This window comes from Nycticebus coucang, chromosome 20 (assembly GCF_027406575.1).
Source record: "Nycticebus coucang isolate mNycCou1 chromosome 20, mNycCou1.pri, whole genome shotgun sequence".
NCBI lineage: Eukaryota > Metazoa > Chordata > Mammalia > Primates > Lorisidae > Nycticebus > Nycticebus coucang.
Window position 1 is genome coordinate 9,091,270 of NC_069799.1, and position 22,274 is coordinate 9,113,543.

General features: G+C 39.4%; 1 protein-coding gene across 3 annotated transcripts in view; it reads left to right on the plus strand.

Annotated features, from left to right (window-relative positions):
* The window catches only part of KCNMB2 (potassium calcium-activated channel subfamily M regulatory beta subunit 2), a 267,653-nt gene that overhangs the window by 219,682 nt on the left and 25,697 nt on the right, over nt 1–22,274 (plus strand). For 2 of the 3 annotated variants that reach the window (XM_053573227.1, XM_053573229.1), the window contains exon 3: nt 18,952–19,074. In XM_053573227.1, the coding sequence (XP_053429202.1) occupies nt 18,952–19,074 (123 nt within the window). Of the gene's footprint in view, nt 1–18,786; nt 18,873–18,951; nt 19,075–22,274 lie in introns of those variants that run through there. The other variant, XM_053573228.1, reaches the window with a different exon arrangement.

Below are 22,274 nucleotides of genomic sequence, written 5' to 3' on the forward strand. Positions count from 1 at the left end.
TGCTATTGGACAAGACTTCTCTGGAGATATTAAGATATTGTTAAAATGTCTTAACTAAAAGACTAACTACACTAAAATACAAGAGTTTGGTGACTCCTTAGATGAGGCCTGAAGAACAGAGAGGTGCAGGTCTCTGACCTAAATTACTGTTTTCATGGAACCTGTGCACCTACAACATGAAGCCACTTTTAATAACTGCTTCTTAACAGATTGATGTCCATGTTCTCAAAAAAAGAGCTATACACATCGGCTTCTTTCCCTGTAGGAACAGATGCAGTACTACTGGTCTTGATAGCAGATATTGAACAAGGTAACAAATCAGTTCCTTTGTGGGAAGGAATTTACATTTATTCAAACCTATCATGTTCCAGAGACTTAGCATGTCTTCTTGCTGAATAGTAAAAGAATTGTTGGAGGTAAATATTACAACCTTCATTTTTACAGAAATAAGAAAACTGGAATTAAGAGAGGTTAATTTACTCACTTCATCTCCCATAACAAGGAAGTAACGGAGAGGTAAAAGCAATTATATCTCCTTCTTGACCCATACTGGCTCTTTCTAAATTGGGTGCTCTTTTAGGGGTATATGTGTGAACTGAAAAATTGAGAATCCCAAATTCTGTCATTCATTCATCCTCTTAGATGGTTTCTCCTTGTCTCTTGGGTTCTAAGTCTCTAATTTTTAACCCAAGAACGTATACTACAAAATGTAGGAGCTACAAATTCTTTAAGAAAACTATTCCTAAGTATTTATATCATTTATAAGGCTTCCTCAGCAATTAAATCATCATCATATCAAACGTTTTCCAAACAATTGTGAAAACATAGGGTTTTTTTTAAAGGACTAAATATCTCATTGAATATTTCTCAAGAATCTTTCACCATAAGATCCAAGCAATTTGAATAGGTTTTCCTTTGACCTGTAGCCATCAAAAAAAAAATTATTATTCCTATTAACTGCTTATTTGTTTAAGTACAGCCTTCCAATAGAGTCAAAGTAAGATTTAGAATTTAAAATAAATTTTCCTTGTACTGTTTAGTGCTTTTTGCATTGTAAAAGTCTAAATTTAAAATGGCACCCATTTGCTTCTAAATGGCCTTTTACGACTAGTCAAAAAAAAAAAAACCTAGTCTTAATATTGGCATCTGGCCCATAATATCGTGACTTACCTTTCAGCATCAAAATGATACAGTAATTTCTCTCAATTCTGTCTCAAATACTTTTAGGCAAGATAATAGTTTTAATTTGGCATATAAGGTATATTGGGATATATACAGAAATAACCATGTTTATTTACAACATAATTAAATAAGCATATTCATTTATATACATATAAATAAATAGCTGCCTGTAATGTCAGGTCTATTATTTTAATTAATCCTCACAACAAATGTTAAAGGCTGCATTAATATTCTCATTTTATAGATAAGAATATTGTGACTCAGAAAAGTTAATTAGCTTGTATCTAGTGTAACATTGACAGCAAAGGGCCAGAAATGGGGCTGAAACTCAGTTGTATTCACATCCAGGGCCCATTGTTTCTTACCACTATTGCATTTGGCAATATAAGACATTGATAAATCAAAGGAATCATTGTCCTGTTGGCAGAAAGAAAAGGCTGGATGACTCAGTGTGAGGCTGGCTGACAACACAGAGTTCAGAATGCTGGTTTCGTCCAGAAATAGAATTTTACACATATTATCAGCAGTCAGTTCAGAGAGACTATTGGAAGAGGCTGTGGACAAATTTAATTATACTTCACTCAATAATCACTAGGATTAGATAGAACAGGACCTGTGAACCTTATTTTTTTGCCCCCCAGATATTTCCTCATCAATCCACCATAACACCTAAAATGTCCACAAACATATTATTAACTGTTCTTTGGGATAGAGCAGTGGTTTAGCAATTGAATTAGAAATGGGGCTTTGTGGGGAGGAGGAATTGGGAGAGGAAAAAATAAGTGAGAAGAGTCTGGCTGAAATGCTGACAACGAAACAAGGTTTGTGCCTGAGATGCCCAACTCTATAGAAACGCAGAGTCTATAGAAATCATTCACAAGGATGAATGGAGGGCTTTCAATTTGCCTTGCCATCTGGTGCTAGATCTCCCCTCCCTCAACTTTAGTAGATTTCCCATGAGCATTACTGAATACATCATTTAAGAAGTCAACAAAATGTAAAATAGAAGCCATGTTCAACCAAAGACAAATTAGAAGTCAAATACGTTGCAGGAACAGACCTTGATTGCAATTTTCCAAAGCAGAACAAAATAAAACTTACCAGATGAAAGGAACCTTAGACTCATCTCTTTCAATTCCCTCATGTCACTATGTGGAATAGGAGGCCCGGAGGCAAAAGGGCCCCAATTATAGATGTGTTAATAGCAGAGCTAATGCGCTCCCTCAGCTTATTCTTGTCTTCACTCCTCTCTCCACGAGATATTAGAGATCACATTTATGAATGTCCACAGAATATATTTAACTGTGTGAACCTTTACATAGATTTTATCTCCCAAATATAATTATATTTAATCCATTCTTAAGTGATAATAGTGTATACTCAATGCAGACATTTCTCACATGTTAATTCACATATACATAAAGTCATATACATTCCATATTAACATAAATATATATTAATTTGCATTTATTCATGTTACATATGTTACATACTATTACATAGGCACATATATAGCATAACATTACACATTATAACATCACAAAGTACATCACATAAATTAATTCAATCTTCACAAGAATTTCATAAGTTGTACACTATTATAATTATCATCATCCTCACTTTACAGAATAGAAGACAAAGATAGAAAATATTAGAAATTTTCCTGAGGCTACCCATAGATTAAGGAGCAAGGCCTGTGTTTCTGTCCCCCATCTGTGTCTTACATCTGTGTATCATTTTCCTGCCTTTTTCTGACTCCTGTTGTACTCTAACCATCCCTCATTTTCCTCTCTCTCTTTGATGTAATGAAGAATTCAATACTCAAGGAAGAAATAAGATGAATGTTGCCTCCATCACTTAGCAATCCTTATGTCTTTGATATGGATTTTAATACTCAGTTTGTCCAGAAAAAATGTTCAAGTTACGAGTGTGTTGGTTTTGAAGTTGGACAGGCTTGGATTGAAATGCTGTCTTCACCACTTAATAGCTATGCAACCTGAGAAAATTTACCTACTTTTCTGATATTAGATTCCCCTTCTGGTAAATAGAGAGAACTCTTATAAGGCTTATGTCAGAACTAAATAAAATAATGGGTACAAATATTTTATTTATATAGGCCTAAAGTACTACCTCTCAAATCTGAATTGTCATTTCTAGTTCTTCTCCATAAAGAGCTCTTATTATAGTTTGACTTCCTTCATTCTCAACTACAAGCAAGACTTGAACAGTAGTCTCCAAGAATGTATAGACAGCTTCAGCACAAATCTGTCATTTCTGTCAATATGGGAGGCACGTGTGAGTTATGGGTGGGTCTCTCACACCAGCCATGTACTTGCATGTGTGATGCCCAATAGAGTGGATGCTTAACAACTAACCTGCACATTCAGTTGTGAATATCCACTTGAAAAGCTTCTTAGGAAATGAATTATTGGCTCACCTGTAGCTCAGCAGCTAGGGTACCAGCCACATACACCAGAGCTGTCAGGTCCAAATCCAGACTAAGCCTGCTAAACAACAATGACAACTACAAAAAATAGCCAGGCCAATGTTGTAGTGGGCATCTATAGTCCCAACTACTTGGGAGGATGAGGCAAGAGAATCACTTAAGCTCAAGCCCTTGAGGCTGCTGTGAGCTGTGACACCATGGTACTCTACTCAGGGAAACAGCTCAAGACTCTGTCTCAAAAAAAGAAAAAAAAAAAAGAAAGAAAGAAAGAAATGAATGATCAAACAGTGCAATAATTATGACCATGTAAAAATGTGTTTTCCATTTCTGCATAGAATTTCTTGGGCTTTTTGAAAAAATAAATCAGACAGAAGAACTTGATGTAAAAGCATAGTCAATTTGGGGGAAAAAAATTCAACTATTTCCTCCAAATGGAAAAAAGCTAACATTAACTGAGTTTCATATATATGTTATTTCAAATACTTTGTGTAGCAATCTTGTGTGATATCTGCTATTGCTCCAGTTTTCTTGATGAGAAAAATGAGGCTCAGGAGAATTTAACAATGTATTTAGGACACATAATTACTACATCATGGAGCTGGGATTTCAACCTGAAACTAATTTAAAAGCTCTTTCAACTAAACTAATTTCTGACCCTGTCAGGACTATAGATGTGATGTAATGTAAGACTATACAAGACTAATTTCATTATTGATGAATGTGCATAACATTCTTATATTACAGATACCCATTCACCCTTGTCTGGCTAGTCTGTCTTCTCCTCTAGGCCATAAATTCCAAAAGAGGAGTAGCAATGTCTGCTGTGTCCATCAATATGTCCCCAACGCCCAACTCAGTGTATGCAACTTAGTTACATCTTCAATAAATGTTTGTTGAGTATAGAAATTAATGCTGAATTGACTGAAAGAACAGAGATTAGTTCCACAGTTGTATTTTCACAGATGGTCAAACTGCCCACAGTAATAACAATTACTCAGCGACAGTGCAGATTAAAAACCCTGAGCCTCTGAGTACCAGCCCAGTATTGAGCTCAATGAGTCAAGTCACTAGCAGATTAAAGGACAGGTACCTTATTCAACTTAAACCACTGTCCTCCTGCAACAGAAGTTAGATACATGATTATACGAGTAACTATTGTTCTATGTTATGCAAGACAAAGGTCACAAGTGACCACCACACTACCTTCAGCCAGAGGAGTCCATTCATGGTTGCCCGAGCTATTGAAAAGCACTTGCAATAAATATTCAGAGAATCCATTCTCTCTTATCTGATTCTTCTCACAGGGGCAGTAGTGCTCCCACAGTGCAGTTCTTCACCTCTACAACTGGGCAGCCAACAGAGCTATTCATTTAATCTTCCATGCATCAAATTGGGAAAGAAAGGCCTTTTTCACTCCTGTTATGAAGCATCATCAAGAGACTACTCAGTCGTTCTTGCTAGTCCCCTAAATGATACTGACATTTTTGGAGAGGGTGAAAAAATAAGAACACACAAAAGAAATGGACAGCTAGAGAGCAAGGAGAATGAAGGGAGCAATGTTCTATAAGTCAAGGCTGCAAAACATTTGTAATATTCTTCCTTGTTAGAAGAAGGAAATGATCAACAATACCGTATCCAGCAAGCTGAGAGCACAAAGAAGATATGGAGACAAGTAACTAGTGGCATCTTCACTGGGAAGTTGCAGCAACCTTAGAAAGGCTGGGTTCAGTGAGGGCAAATGTTGACTTGTCATTCTAACTCCCTCATGGACTATGCATTCCCCAGAAGCAGGTCTCACCGTCTTGGTGCCTATAGCAGCTGGTACAGTGCCTGGAACATATGAAGCACTTAATAAATGTGTGATCTAAAAGCAAGGTAAAATGTGTAGCTGATTTGAGAGGAAAACATCCCAATGACATTTAAAACTTCTCTTAATAGGAAACACCAATGTTTTCTAAATTAAATCAGTAGGTCTAAAATTATTCTCCATACATTAGGCTTCTCCCCCAAATGCCTTGAAGCCAAAACAACTCAATTCCTGTGGAGAACATACAATTTGCTGTCTGCAAAGATAAAGTCTCACACATTAGAGGCAACCCTAAATTTCTGTGCTTAGAGTGACCTTTTGAATTGCCAGGATGATGTCATTAGTGTTACAATTTTATGCAAGATTAGGCATGTAATTATGTGTTAAATGGTGCTGTTAGCTCCTGCTTGCTCATTTAATAAAGCAGAATGAGTTAAGAGCATCCCATATGTGTAGCTCAAGGCCATTGACACTAGGAAACCACATCCAGTTTGCTCTTTCCCTGCTCCACGTCTCTCATCCTTGCAGCTGTCACCTTGAGGTCTCAGTGCTGCACAGAGTGGCACTTGCAAAACCAGTCCTCTCCAGCTGAAAGTTCTAGAAACAGGGAGTGTATACATAAAGAATTTGACTAGAAGGGGGACACACGATAGCTGACTAGAGCCCGCTTTCCACAGAGTATCCCATCCAGAAGGAGAGTTAAAGGACATAAGTTTATCAAGTAAGCTGATGATTTGGAGCCTGAGCCAAGACATAAGATTGAAGAGTGCACATCACCCCTACTGAGGCAAGCTGTGACCCAAAGGAAACAAACAATAGGTACAATACCCATTGCAAAGTGGATGGGAGTCCTCTCCCCCATAAGAATAGCTCACAATGTACTTTCTACAAACAAGGGATCAGAGTTCAGATCTCTTCTTTTTCTACTCCATGGGAGAGAGCCACTAAAAGTCAGATCTCCTTCCCCAGAGAGGACCCACTAGTGTGCCATGGCACTCTCCTGCAGGCATAAAACTGAACATATACTCTACCCATAATTCTGAACTCCCAGCACTCTCCTCCACTCCCACCCCAAGGTGGGGAAGCCTGTCCCCCACAGAGTCCAGACTCTTGGGCATTTTCTTGAGAGGTATGGACAAGGCATGGGCTATTACAAGTCTGTGCTGAATCAATGGCACAGGTGTGAAGCAGGGACTGTGGTGTGAGGGAGCCATATAGGAGTGATTTGGACCTAAGCCAAGACAGAAGATTGAAGAGTGCACTTCAATCTCCAGGAGACAGAGAAACAATGCCCCGCAGCACAGTGCAGCAGGAGTGGCAGTGGGTGGCCCGTGGCAGGCAGCAGGAACAATAGGGCTCAAACCCTTGGTGATATTTTGGAGAAACACTTCCCATCTCTCTTAGCACACAGAGGGAGCCGGCCCTCTACTCCAGTGGTAGCCACAGAAATGCAGGCCCCGTGAGCAAAGGGTATGTCTGAGGTGGTACCTGCCTGGGCCGGGTAGTGGAGACAGAGACTAGAATATGTGTGCACAGAGGCGGCATACTCCCAGGGTGGAGCTGAGTCAGAATTGCTGCTTTTGTGAGCCCAGAAGGCACCTGACCCACAGTGGAGCATAGCTGAGACAAAAGCAGGTATGGCAGCAGCATCAGCTCAGGGAAGGGCAGGAACTGAGAGCCCTTTGTGAGCTCTAACCATGCCTACCCCAACAAAGAGTGCAGTGGAGACAGAGAAACCAACTCCTTGAGAATTGGCACAGTGGCAGCAGCACAGGGTGGGGCTGAGTTGCAGTTCTGTGAACTCAAACAGTGCCTGGCCCACAGTGGAATACAGCCAGAAAGAAACACAAATACTGTGAGAATATAAGTGGTGCAACACTAAACTGGGGCAGGGCTGGAACTGAGTGACACTCCCCAGCTTCCATTAAGCACCCGAGGTAGTCAGGCTTCAGCTCCCCCTGCCTGCTGGTGGCAGAGTACAGCGGTCTGGCCAAGGATACATAGATCTCCCTGTGGCTCAGGCAGCTGCAACCCCCTGGAGCATCTGCTCATTGGAGGGAACTGGGCCACAGCCCTGCGGGCTTACCAATGACTGGGTGTGACATAGGTGCAAGGTGGGGAAGGAGGCATCAACCTCCCCGGACTAATTCATTTGCTAGGCAGGCCTTTTTGTGTCCATGGAGCACTAGAGTGAGCCACACTCGAGCTGCTAGCAAACCCCTGCTATCTACTTGCTGGAGACCTTTTGAACACTCCCACTTAAGACTTGGTGCTGACTGGGACAATTGATTTGGAGTTCTTGACCTAGGCCAGTCACCCAAGGGCCATCCAAGGTGGTACTCTGGATGTGTTGTTGTGGGAAGGTTTGATTTTTCTTTTCCAGTTGTTGCTCACCGGGAGCGGGATATCTTAGTTGCTTCTATTTCTCCACAGCTGAGAGTTGCTGATTCACCAGGATTGGACAGAGACCAGCCAAATACAAGACAGAGCCACCTAGCTCCACCACACCAAGCAGGTCCCTAGTGTCTCAGGATTAGTATTATATGGGTCCTTTGCAAAGCTGTAGGGGAAAAGCTGTAGTCACCAGTCTCAGCTCTTGGGAAAAGGGCTGGTTAATCACTACTCCAGGAGCCCAAATTCAATTTCACCTTACCTAATCCTCTTGCCAAATGGTGAAAAATAATCATGGGGCGGAATCAGCAGAAATACTCTGGCAACATGCATAATCATAGTAGATCAAATCTTCCAAGGAACAATAAGGCAGACACACCAGAAAATCCCATTCATAAACAAATGACTGAGATGTCAGAAATTGAGTTTAGAATTTGGATGGCAAATAAGATTAACAGAATGGAAGTAAAGTTAGAATAAGAAATTCTACAAATAATTCAAAAGTTGTCTCAATAATTCAATGAATTCAAAGACAAAATCACCAAAGATTTTGAGAAAAGAATTTGCTGCCCTCCAAGATATGAGAAATACACTAGAATCCCTCAGTAACAGAATGCAGCAGGCAAAAGAAAAGATTTCTGACATTAAAGACAACGCTTTTGAATGCTCCCAAATGCTCAAAGAGGAAGAGAAGTGGAGAGCAAAAATAGTACATTCTCTCAGAGAACTCTGGGATAATTAAAAAAAAATTAATATTTGCCTTATAGGAATTCCTGAAGGCAATAAGCTTGCTTCAAAAGGCCCAGATGCTCTAGCACAAGAGATAATTGAGGAGAACTTCCCAAACATTGCAAGAAATTCTAAAATTCATATAGCAGACAGTTTCAGAACCCCAGCATGACTCAATCCAAATAAAGCATCTCACAGACACATTATAATTAACTTTGCCAAAGTTAATATGAAGGAGAAAATTCTGCAAGCAGTCAGACATAAGAAAACCATAACCTACAAGAGGAAGAATAGCAGAATGACTGCAGATCTCTTTGCTGAAACTTTTCAAGCTAGAAGAGGATAGTCATTGACATTTAACCTCCTAAAACAAAATATCCCAGGAATATCCCAGGATCCTGTATCTAGCTAAACTGAGTTTCATTTATGATGAAGAAATTAAATACTTTAATGACATTCATGTGTTGAAGAAATTTGCCATAACTAAACCAACTCTCCAGGATATTCTCAGACCCATCCTTCACAATAACAAGCACAATGCTCTACCACCAAAGTAAACTCACTCAGAAACTTTTGGTAAAATCCAACTTCCACAGTGGCAAAAGGATTAAAAATGTCCACAGGACTTTTGAAAAACTCAATACCCAAAATACTACCAGGCTTATCGTTACTCTCAATTAATGTGAATGGTTTAAATTGTCCTCTAAAGAGGCACAGGTTGGCTGACGGGATACAAAAACTCAGGCCAGATATCTGTCGAATACACGAATCTCATCTTACCTTAAAAGATACATATAGACTCAGGGTGAAAGGATGGTCATCTATAGTTCAGGAAAATGGAAATCAGAAAAAAGCAGTTGTTGCAATTTTATTTGTAGATACAATAGGCTTTAAACAAACAAAAACAAGGAAAGATAAGGATTGTCACTTCATATTTGTTAAGGGTAACACTCAACATGATGAGATTTCAATTATTAACATTTATGCACCCACCCAGAATGTGCCTCAATTTATAAAAGAGACTCTAACAAACATGAGCAGCTTGATTTCCTCCAGCACTAAAATAGTCTCAGATTTTAACACCCCTTTGGCAGTGTTGGATATATCCTCCAATAAGAAACTAAGCAAAGAAATTTTAGACTTAAACTTAAACATTCAACAATTGGATTTAAAAGACATCTACAGAACATTTTATCCTAACAAAACTGAATACACATTCTTCTCATCAGCCCATGGAAAATCCTCCAAAATTGACAACATCTTAGGTCATAAGTCTAACTCAGCAAATTTGAAAGAATAGAAATTATTCCTTGCATTTTCTTGGACCATGATGGAATAAAGGTTCAACTCAGTAACAACAGTAATCTGCATACTCTTACAAAAACATGGAAACTAAATAACCTTATGCTGAATAATAGCTGGGTCATAGATGAGATTAAGAAGGAAATTACCAAATTTTTGGAACAAAACAATAATGAAGACATGAAATACTAGAACCTCTGGGATACTGCAAAGACAGTCCTAAGAGGAAAATTTATAGCATTGCAAGCCTTCCTCAAGAAAACAGAAAGAGAAGAAGTTAACAACTTAATGGGACATCCCAAGCAACTGGAAAAGGAAGAACATTCGAATCCCAAACCCAGCAGAAGAAAAGAAATAATCAAAATTAGAGCAGAATTAAATGAAATTGAAAACAAAAGGATTATACAACAGATCAATAAATCAAAAAGTTGATTTAAAGGTCAATAAAACAAATAAACTTTTAGCTAACCTTACTAGGAATAAAAGAGGAAAATCTCTAATTTCATCAATCAGAAATGACAAAAATAAAATAACAACATACTCCTCAGAAATCAAAAAAATTCTTAATGAATATTAAAAGAAACTCTATTTTCAGAAATACAAATATCTAAAGGAAATAGACCAATACTTGGAAGCATGCCACCTGACTAGACTTAGCCAGAATGAAGTAGAAATGTTGAACAGGACCATATCAAGTACTGAAATAGCATCAACTATACAAAATCTTCCCAAAAAGTAAAGTCCAGGACCAGATGGCTTCACATCATAATTCTACCAAATGTTTAAAGAGGAACTAGTACCTATATTACCTAACCTTTTCCAAAATATAGAAAAAGAAGGAATACTACCCAACACATTCTATGAAGCAAACATCACCTTGATCCCCAAACCAGGAAAAGACCTGGTTTTTTAGAAAAAAGAAAATTTTTTATAAAATTTTTTATAAAAAGAAAATTATAGACCAATATCTCTAATGAATATTGATGTGAAAATATTCCATAAGATCCTAGCAAACAGAATCCAGCAACACATCAAACAAATTATACACCATGACCAAGTGGGTTTTATCTCACGGTCTCAGGGCTGGTTCAATATATGTAAATCTATAAATATAATTCACCACATAAACAAATAAATAATAAAGACCATATGATTCTCTCAATTAATGCAGAAAAAGCTTTTGAATATCCAGCATCCTTTCATGATCAGAACACTTAAGAAAATAGGTATAGAAGGGACATTTCTTAATTTGATAGAGGCTATCTACAACAAACCCACAGCCAATATCATATTGAATGGAGTTAAACTGAAATCATTTCCACTCAGATCAGGAACCAGGCAAGGTTGCCCATCGTCTCAACAATGTAATGGAAGTCTTAGCCATCGTAATCAGGCAAGAAAAGGTGATCAAGGGTATATCCATATAGGGTCAGAGGAGATCAAACTTTCACTCTTCACAGATGATATGATTGTATATCTTGAAAACCCCAGGGATTCAACTGAAAAACTCTTAGAAGTGATCAAGGAATACAGCGGCATCTAAGGTAACAAAATCAATACTTACAAATCTGTAGCCTTTATATATACCAACAATAGTCCAGTTGAAAAAACAGTCAAGGACTCTATACCTTTTACAGTAGTGCCAAAGAAGATGAAATATTTGGGAGTTTACCTAACAAAGGACATGAAAGACCTCTATAAAGGGAACTATGAAACTCTAAGAAATATCTGAAAATATTAACAAATGGAAAAACATACCATGCTCATGGTTGGAAAGAATCAACATTGTTAAAAATGTCCCTACTACCCAAAGCAATATACAATTTTAATGCAATCCCTATTAAAACACCACTGTCATACTTTAAAGACCTCGAAAAAATAATACTTCATTTTATATGGAATCAGAAAAAACCTTGAATAGCCAAGACATTACTCAGAAATAAAAACAAATCAGGAGGAATCATGCTACCAGACCTCAGACTATACTATAAATCTATAGTGATCAAAATAGCATGGTACTGGTACAAAATAGAGATGTATGGAACAGAATAGAGAACCAAGAGATGAACCCAGCTACTTACCATCATTTGATCTTCAATAAACCAATCAAAACCATTTAGTGGGGAAAATATTCCCTATTTAACAAATGGTGCTGGGTGCACTGGCTGGCAATCTGTAAAAGACTGAAACCCACACCTTTCACCATTAACTAAGAAGACCCACACCTTTCACCATTAACTAAGATAGATTCTCACTAGATTAAAGATTTAAACTTAAGACATGAAACTATAAAAATACTAGAAGAAAGTGCAGGTAAACTCTTGAAATCAGTCTGGGAGAATATTTTATGAGAAGGACCCCTCAGGCAACTGAAGCAACACTAAAATACATTACTGGGATCTGATCAAACTAAAAAGCTTATGCACAGCCAAGAACACAGTAAGTAAAGCAAGCAGACATCCCTCAGACTGGGAGAAGATATTTGCAGGTTATGTCTCTGACAAAGGTTTAATAACTAGAATCCACAGAGAATTCAAATGTATTAGCGATAAAAGAACAAGTGATATCGCAGGGTGAGCAAGGGACTTGAAGAGAAACTTCTCTGAAGAACACAGATGCACGGCCTACAGACACATGAAAAAATGCTCTTTAATCATAAGAGAGATGCAAATCAAAACCACTGAGATAGCATCTAACTCCAGTAAGATTAGCCCACATCACAAAATCCCAAAACCATAGATGTTGGCATGGATGTGGAGAAAAGGGAACACTTTTGCACTGCTGGTGGGAATGCAAACTAATATGTTCCTTTTGGAAAGACGTTTGGAGAACACTTAGGGATCTAAAAGTAGACCTGCCATTCGATCCTGTAATTCCTCTACTAGGTATATATCCAGAAGACCAAAAATCACCAAAAAGACCAAAAAGGTATTTGCACCAGAATGTTTATTGCAGCCCAATTCATAATTGCTAAGTCATGGAAGAAGCCCAAGTGCCCACCAACCCATGAATGGATCAATAAATTGTGGTATATGTACACTATGGAATATTATACAGCCTTAAAGAAAAATGGAGACTTTACCTCTTTTATGTTTACATGGATGGAGCTGGAACATATTCTTAGCAAAGTATCTCAAGAATGGAAGAAAAAGTATTCAATGTACTCAGCCCTACTATGAAACCAATTTATAAACACCCACACTTCCATATGAAAGCTATAACCTAATTGCAGCCCAAGATGAAGGGGAAAGAGCAGAGGGAGGAGAGGGGTGAGAATGGGTGGAGGGAGGGTAATTGGTGGGACCACACCTATGGTGCCTTTTATGAGGGTACATGTTAAATCTACTAAGTGTAAAATATAAATGTCTTAACACAATAACAAGAACATGGGGCAAAGGCAATGTTAACCAGTTGCATGAAAATATTTCAAATTGTATATAAAACCAGCACATTGTACCCCATAATTGCATTAATGTACACAGCTATGATTTAAGGAAAAAAAAAAAAAGAAAAGAATTTGACTAAAATAAAATCAGAACCTGACAGGCTGTAGCAATGCTCCTCACCTTAGCCGCACATCAGAATTACCTGGGCAACTTTCAAAAATATATTAACTCCAAGGACTCAGCCCCAGAGGTTCTCATTGGTCAATATTTTTTTTTAATTTCCCCCAGGTAATTCTAATGTAGGGCCAGGGTTGCTCTGAATGCTGTCTCTATAGTCCTTGCTCAGAATGGGTATCAGCACTTAATGCTGATGAGGAAGCACATCAGAGTTTATCGTCTCAATATCTCGGAAAACTGCTTTACCCCTATTAAACTCAACGGACGCATTAAAAAAACAGTCTCAATGCAGAAGTACAAAGCAATTTAATGGGTTTTTGTTTGTTTGTTTGTTTTGTTTTTTACAAAAAGGGAGAATGCAGTCCATCTCTTTAAATGTAATAATGGGGTGGGAAAGTAAACTATTGTTAGTCGGTGCCCACTGCCTGTCAAACTTCAAGTATTTTTGCATCTATTTTCTCATTAATCTTCTCTGCAGCCCAAGAAGGCAAATATTAGTATTCCTGTTTCTACAGGTGAGGAAACTAAAACTCCGAGAAGTTTAAGTGACACCTCCAAAGTGACACAGGTGGTAGCTGGTGACTCCAGGAGGTAAACAGGGGCCACAGCTGGTGCTCAACTTCTTTGCACTGGGCAGTGCTGCCCTGTCCGAGGACAACCTCACTGGGGAGAATTCAGCAATAGAAACTTCCCTTCTGAGTCAACGACAGGTGCGGAGGGAGCCGGACGGTGTGGAGAAGAATGGGACGCCGGGATAAGGGGAGGGTCAGCCCCAACCAGCTGGCAGCTGAGCCACAGCGCCAGGCCAAGTGGCGCCTGGGCCACCGTCCCTGATAGACACTCAGGCAGCGACACAGCCAGCGTCACCTGCCTTCTGGGCAGCGACACAGCCAGAGTCACCTGCCTTCCGCGATGCGCCCTTTAAGGAGCCTCAGGGCTGATCCGCCCTGCAGGTGCTTATGGCACCAGAACTTCTGTGTCCCGGTCCAGTTTTTTCCGTCTCAGTTTAGAAGAATGAAACTACAGATAAGTGACAAGACAGAGATTATTGACAGAAAGAAATAGAAGGGAAAGAAAGTCGACAGAACCTCCAGCAGCACAGGTGGGGGACCCGAGAGGGAAGCCCAAGGGGCCTTTGTCTAGGGTTCGTTACCACCTGCCAGCAGGGGGTCTTGGGACTCAGGTCACACTTGGCCACAGGCTGGCAAGCAGAAAACATTCTGGCCGTGTTATTAGCAAATGAAGACAATGCTTACAGTCCCTGTCCGGGGAGGCCCCAGGGTGCTCGTTCTTTACTCCAGGAGGAGCCGCCCACTTGAGACACTGGCTGCTTTTCTCTGCTCTTTATGAGTCCAGAGAGGCCGTCTGGAAAGGCCAGTTTGCCAGGCCTAGAACTTGGGGGTGCGGTGGGGTCTCGTCCAGCCTTGAACGGGGAGCCCTGTATCACATAGAACCTTGCAGGGAGATAGATTTGCATACAAGCAGCATAAATTGTGCCGGGCCTTAGTAGACCTAGTATGAAGAATTGGAAACAGAGATGAGGACGCTGCTGGCAGGTAGGGGTCAGAGAAGGCTTCACAGGAGAAGGGTCCTTGGAGACAGCTTTGAAACAGTATGACTATTCATGAGGTAGAAGGAATGGATGGAACCCTGTCAAGGAGGCACAAACTAGCAAGGTGGGTGCTGAAGACATGGAAAGGGGCCATTTACAAATTCCTGGAACAAGAAATTGTCACATTTCTCTCTGACTCCCTGCTTTCATTCAAGGCTGAAGTTACATCTTTCGGAGCTTCTGGTTTTCAAATCGTGTTCATATGCAACCATATACAGGAGCTCCACCAGGTTCACCCCAAGTCCTTCAGTGATGCAGCTGGATCCCGGCTCCTCCCCAGTGCAGCCACCACCACACCCAGCTTTGCCTCGTGCTACAACTCCAAGCCACAAAATTTTATAGAGGATTTACTTTTTCTTTTGTCTCTATTTATTTTTTCCTAATCACAATTTAGATAAAGTTCCTTGCAAGCCACACTGAGTTAATTACTTGAAGAGTTCAGGGAGGCTGTCTTTGAGCAAGAAGAAAAACTTCAAACCAGCTTCCATTAACATATTCTGAATTCTAGGTGTTTCTTTGAAGCTTGGATATTTTTTCAACCTCCACAGAACCCTTATACTGTTGTCATTAAAGCAGCTATTTTCTTTCATTTTAATTGACAACAAACAGAATGAATTTTAAGTAACAGTTCATGTTTATGAAAGCAAACCAGAGTAGAGAAGTGGCAAATCCACTTATTGGAATAACCTGAGGAGTCATGAAGTCCTCCCCAACAAGATTTAGACAGCTTGCTGGAATAAATACTCTGCATCATCTGAAAACAGCACCACAACGCTGGAATAATGACACATAGTCTGAAAGTATTCTCAGTTTACTAAAATCACTGCAGCCCCTTCACTTTGAATAATTGCAAAGCATTTATGATTTGTATGATGCACCTATTTCATGCTGTGTAATAGCCAGTGACAAAACAGCACTTGGTAATGTATTGGCTTACCAAGCCTCAAATCGTGCCCCTTTTCTTTGCCTGCCCCCCACCACAATCCCTTTGAAGAATCATGGAAGCCATCAGAAGGTTCTACCAAACTCCTCGTTGAAATAACTTCCTGAAAATTTAAGCCAATTCTTATTCTTGTGAGTGATTAATTCCATTTAGATCAAAATCATTCTTATCTCCTGAAGGATAACTGGTTTTAATAAAGGATTTAATCCCTGTTCTATCTAATGTTTCAAAGATGTTCAAAAAGAAACATAAATCACTTTATCCCAGATCCAAGTTATTTAAAAGACTAGCAGATTGAGTTCCTAAATCCCCCTAAAACTATTTAGGGCATCTATGGAGGTGGATCCTCACATTCCCGTCTTTATCCCAGGAGACCAAGCATGGATGTGTGACCTCTTACATGTGTACTGGTTACTAAACCCTTACTGCCTCCTGCAGCCTCTGTTCTTTATACCTCTGATGCTGACCCCAGGGTTACAGGAGATCTATTCCCAGACCTATCCCCAGAAAACCAATTCATAATGACCTAGCATATGCTTTCATTCATTATTCAATTTATTAAATCATAAAATATTGGAGCTGAGAGATATCAGAGATTACCTGTTTCAAACTCTGCATGGCACAGATTAAGCCTTAGAGAGATTAAGTAACTTCCTCAAGGTCACACAGCTAGTGACAAAACCGGGCCTATAACCAACTACAGTAGCACCACCCCAGGGACTGTAACAAGCTGGTCAACATGTAGAGGTGGTCAACATAAGGACCTAGGCTGACTGTGCTGATATGTACATGTGGAGCACGTCCAGTCTATGACAATTAGTTCAACTTAAGGAGGTGTCAGTGTGGGGAGGTGGTCAGCTGTGGAGGTTCTACTGCACTTCCTCTGAGTACCAACATGGTCTGGAGACCAGCAATATCAATGTCTCCTAAGAGCTTATCAGAAAAGAAGATTACAGGTCCCATCCTAGGCCCACTGAATCAGAATCTGCATTGTAACAAATCCTTATTAATTTATATGGACTTTACAGTTGAAGAAGCACTGGGCTAGTCCATAATGTGTCTTTCTCTAGATCAGTGATTTTCAACTGGTGTGCAGTGGCACACTGGTATGCTGTGAGAGGATCTTAGATGTGCCTCGAAAATGTTTAAAGATTATTAAATTTTTTTTTTTAATTTTTCTATTGTTGGGGATTCATTGAGGGCACAATAAGCCAGGTTACACTGGTTGCATTTGTTAGGTAAAGTCCCTCTTGCAATCATGTCTTGCCCCCAGACGGTGTGGGACACACCAAGGCCCCACCCCCTCCCTCCTTCCCTCTCTCTGCTTTTCCTTCCCCCCCGTGACCTTAATTGTCGTTAATTGTCCTCATATCAAAATTGAGTACATAAGATTCATGCTTCTCCATTCTTGTGATGCTTTACTAAGAATAATGTGTTCCACTTCCATCCAGGTTGATACGAAAGATTACAATCTTCATTTTTTTTAATAGCTGAATAATATTCCATGGTATACATATACCACAGCTTGTTAATCCATTCCTAGGTTAGGGCATTTAGGCTGTTTCCACATTTTGGCGATTGTAAATTGAGCTGCAATAAACAGTCTAGTATAAGTGTCCTTATGATAAAAGGATTTTATCCAGTAATGGGATTGCAGAATCAAATGGGAGGTCTAGGTTGAGTGCTTTGAGGTTTCTCCATACTTCCTTCCAGAAAGGTTGTACTAGTTTGCAGTCCCACCAGCAGTGTAAAAGTGTTCCCTTCTCTCCACATCCACGCCAGCATCTGCAGTTTTGAGAGTTTGTGATGTGGGCCATTCTCACTGGGGTTAGATGATATCTCAGGGTGGTTCTGATTTGCATTTCTTTAATATATAGGGATGATGAACATTTTTTCATATGTTTGTTAGCCATATCACCACCCACCTTGTGGGGTTTTCATGGTATAAGAATAACTTAGATAGATACATGATCATTTCATGCTATTTGCATAGATAATATATGCAGAGTGCCTGGTGTACAGTAGATAACATAGTGTACAGTGGCTGATTTTGTTTCTAGTTCATGTTTATCATTAATACTGTGGTTAACCAAAATGAAAGCCACTAACGGCTGTGTATCCCTAAAGGAATCACCTTCTTCCTTCCTTTGTTCTGATGAACTATGTATTATTTTAAACTTCATATGTGATTAAGATTTTTATATTTCATATTTCTAACTCCCTAGAAAATTTGTGTTATGTAGAAAAAATAATAATGGCTATTTTTAATGCTGACCTTAAAAATGAAAGAACATCCCCCAAAGCCAAGTTATAACCCAAAGAACACAACATTCCTAAAATATCTTGATGGTGGATCTGACAACCCTGGTCTCTGGGAGCCAGTGAGGGTCCACTATCCGTAATTTTCTTAGGCAGAGACTCAACTGTCAAGTCACAAAACTGGCAAAAGTAGAACACATTTAAAAGATGATGTTTTATCACCAACATGTCACATCTGTCAGCATTATAAAAAAAAAAAAAAAAACAGTTCGAAGAGGAAAGATGTTTAGTATCCAAATTTGATTTAGTTTTTCCAAATTTAGTATTCCCAATTTTGGAAAAATGTAGCATATTACAGAGTATGACCTATACCAAAGTTGTATTTTGAAAAAGGCATTCTGGGGAAAATATGATTCACGTGGCAATTAGGAAACCGTGTCTTCTAAGGCAATGACTCTCAACCCGGCAGTGCATTAGCAACAACTAGGGAGCTTTAAAAGATTAAATGCAAATTTCTGAGGGAAGGACCAGGATGTAGTGGTTCACAAGATTCCCAGTTATTTTTACTGTGCAGCCAGGATTGAGAACCACTGGCTCCATGGCATGAAAATCTGCTGTTACTTGAGAGAGTCAATCCAGTGAGTGCTCCTGGTTACCATTAATAAGAGTTCCCAAAGCTTACAGTAATGGGCTTACCTCCCTGTGTGTCTCTTCCAGGTCTTTTCGCCATTCCTCCAGGACTTCCACTCTAAGGAAAGGAGCCCCTGGACCAACATCCCCTAAGATGTTTATATGGACCAGTGGCCGGACCTCTTCATCTTACAGACATGATGAGAAAAGGTAAACACGCTGGGATGCTGGGCAGTTTCCAGAAGCATTTAAGGTGACTCTGCAGAGAGAACGGCAACAGGAAAGCAGTGGGCAGCTGAGCCTTATGTTTGCACGTGGAGACGGACTCCATGCTAAATGAAGAGGTTTTCAGACAGTCCCAGGGGCCTTCTCTTCCTAGCACTTCACGTGCTCACTCCCCACAGAGCTCTGCAAGGCTCTTCCCTGTCAGAAATGCCTTTTTCACACATATTCGGCTCTTAGCTAACGCCAGCTCTGCTTTCAGGAGGCCACTCAGAACCTCCACCCCCATCATGCTCTTTATAAACCGTGTTTTATTTCCAGGGCTGTAGTTGGTTGTTTAATACCAGACACTGCCTAGCACACCATAGGTGCTCAATCAGTACTGACTAAAATGCTGAAAATTGCATTTCTGGGCACTGGATGTATGTCAAGGAAGGAAAACAGAAACCATGAGAGGACAAAAAGCAGATGGACAAATCCATTGAGCCCTCAATTCCTTGGAAGAATAGTCTGAGGGGAGGGGAGGGATGAGGGAATAAGACGAAAGATAATGGCAAAGGTAGTGTTCATAAGATAAAATGACGATTATGCAGCTCAATCCAGCCCTCTCACCTGGGTTTAGGGAGTAAATGTATTCATAAAATTTCTCCAGCTGTTTTTAAATATCCTCTCTCTTTTTTATTTGGGTTCGATAAAGCAAATGGTAAACATAACTGCCTTTACCAGCAGGCTGCACTTCAGGCAGAATCTGATAGAAATCAGGACTGATAAATGGTGCTGGGCACAGGAGAAGGGCTTGAAGGAAGTTTACTTGAATATTGCTTTGAGAGCTGGTTCTGTCATTCTGCCTTTTAAAACCTCAATTACCCCACAGATAAAAATCCTTTGAAAAAATTCTAAAAGCAAAGTTGTTTCTCGCAATGATTACATGTTACTGCAAAAATTTACATACAACTTGAATATTCACAATGGAAGAGCTATTAGGTAAATCTTTGGATGAAATACATCACTTAGCCCTTTACCATGCTTTGACATAATAGTAACTGAAAAAGGCAACTTGAAAAATAGCATACACATTGTGATTGCACCCACAGAAAGATACATAAGCTACAATGTCTGTAAGGAAAAGCCCTATTTTCACTTCCCTGCTTTTCAAATGCTTTGTAATATATTACCTTAATTGTGGAAAAAATAATTATATGATATTCAAGTAAAATTACAGTCCAGAAGGCAACTAGTATTCAGAGTGGATTTTCCCTGCTTTTTCATTTATTTGCTTTCAAGTTGAATCATTTTGCAGTAAGATCTTTACCATAACACTATAAAATTTCATGTGTCATTTCAAAATCCCATTTTTATATGTAATTTTCACATTTGGTTTAGAGAAAATATGCCACCACCAGTGAGGGTGTGGCAGGGCAGAGATTTGGTCTCACAGCGCAGGTGTCAAGCCCAAACCCCAGAGTTTTGTCGCCCTACAAGAACATTGTGGCAGTCCACAGCCAGCCTTTCTAATCTTCTGAAGGTTTTTTTAGAGCAAGTGTAATATTTTTTTGCCTTCTATTTAATCTCATCAAATAATTTAATACATGCTGCTATTTTTTTATGAACAAAGAAATTAGCCTTTAAGAAGCAATTCCTGTATACTGTACATTTTAATTGGATTGTTCTCTTAAAATATTGACTTTATAAGATATAGATTATTGTCCCCATTTTACAGATGAGAAGTCTGAGCCTCAGAGATTTTAAATAACTTCCAAGAATACAATAACCAGTGAGTGATGGAATCATGATTTGAACCCAAGCTTATGCTCTCTCCCCTGAAGCCCAGGGCCTACATGGAGTGGCAGGAAACAGCCAAACCCACATAAGGACAATTGTGTTAAAACAGAGTTGAATATTGTATATCAAAGAAGAAAATGAACTTGTGACCATGGCATATTGGCAATATTTGTAGAGTTTAAAAGGAGTAGATAGGACAGGCACAGCGGTCTGGACCTGTAATCTGAGCACTCCGGGAAGTCAAGGTGGGAGGATCCCTTGAGCTCAGCAGTTCCAGACCAGCCAGAACAAGAGTGAGACCCATTTCCGCTAAAAATAGAAAAATTAGCCAGTTGTGGTGGCACACAACTGTATGTAGTCCCAGCTACTTGGGCGGCTGAAGCAGGAGGATCACTTGAACCCAGAAGTTTAACATTTCTGAGAACGATGATGACGCCACTGTACTCTAGCTGGGGTCACAGAGAGATGCTGTCTCAAAAATAAAAATAAAATAAAAGAAGCAAATAATTATCTTAATATTCTACATCAGTAAGATTTTATGAAACTTACATTACTACTTATTTTTTTTATTTTCAAAGTATGGTTTCAATAACTATGGGATTTATAATGATTAAAATATTGACTGCAAAGAAATCATTTTCAGCGAGCTTTATTTATGGGATTGGGGTGCCAATGCTTATGAACCCAATTTGCATGCCTTTAGCCTATAAATTAAAGGAAATTAATGAAAAACAGCCAACAAATACAAGCAATAGAATCTGCCACTCAGTCAATATCCTCAGTCTAATGTTGGTTCGTCTGCCTCTGTCTCGACCATGGCTTCATCTTTACTGACCAATTCACAATCTCTTGTAAGATAAGTCTCAGATTTTAAAACTGACTTTGAGAAGGATCTGTGGCTCTGTTTCAGATGCTCTTGGCGACAGTAATCCTGGTTAAAATGGAGATGATGATGGCTGCTAATGAATCTAGATAATTAAGGTTCTTAAGTAAATTATTTGGAAATAAATTGACTAGATTGTCTGGCACCACTGCCCCAAACTGCTGGTAATTATTCCACCCGCAGCTTTCTCATTCCACAAATCTGGCCTCTGTGTACCCAACTTCTCCAGCTGTCTCCCTGCGGTCATCCCAGAGGCCAGGCCACCCTGGATCCACCTCTCCACACCACATCACATCTTCCTGAGACAAGAGCCCAGCTTCTCAGGATACTGCATATTCTGGGACTCCTCAGACAGTAGAACACTAGGACACAAGATTAAAGATGCATAGTGGAAGAAAAGTTTACTAAAAATTCAGGAACCAAATTTTTTATTGCTCAGAAGTTAAAGTCAATTATACTTTCTTTTCATTGTTTTGATTCAAAGCTAGCCCTCTTTCTGATCACCTGTTTTATGCAAAATGCT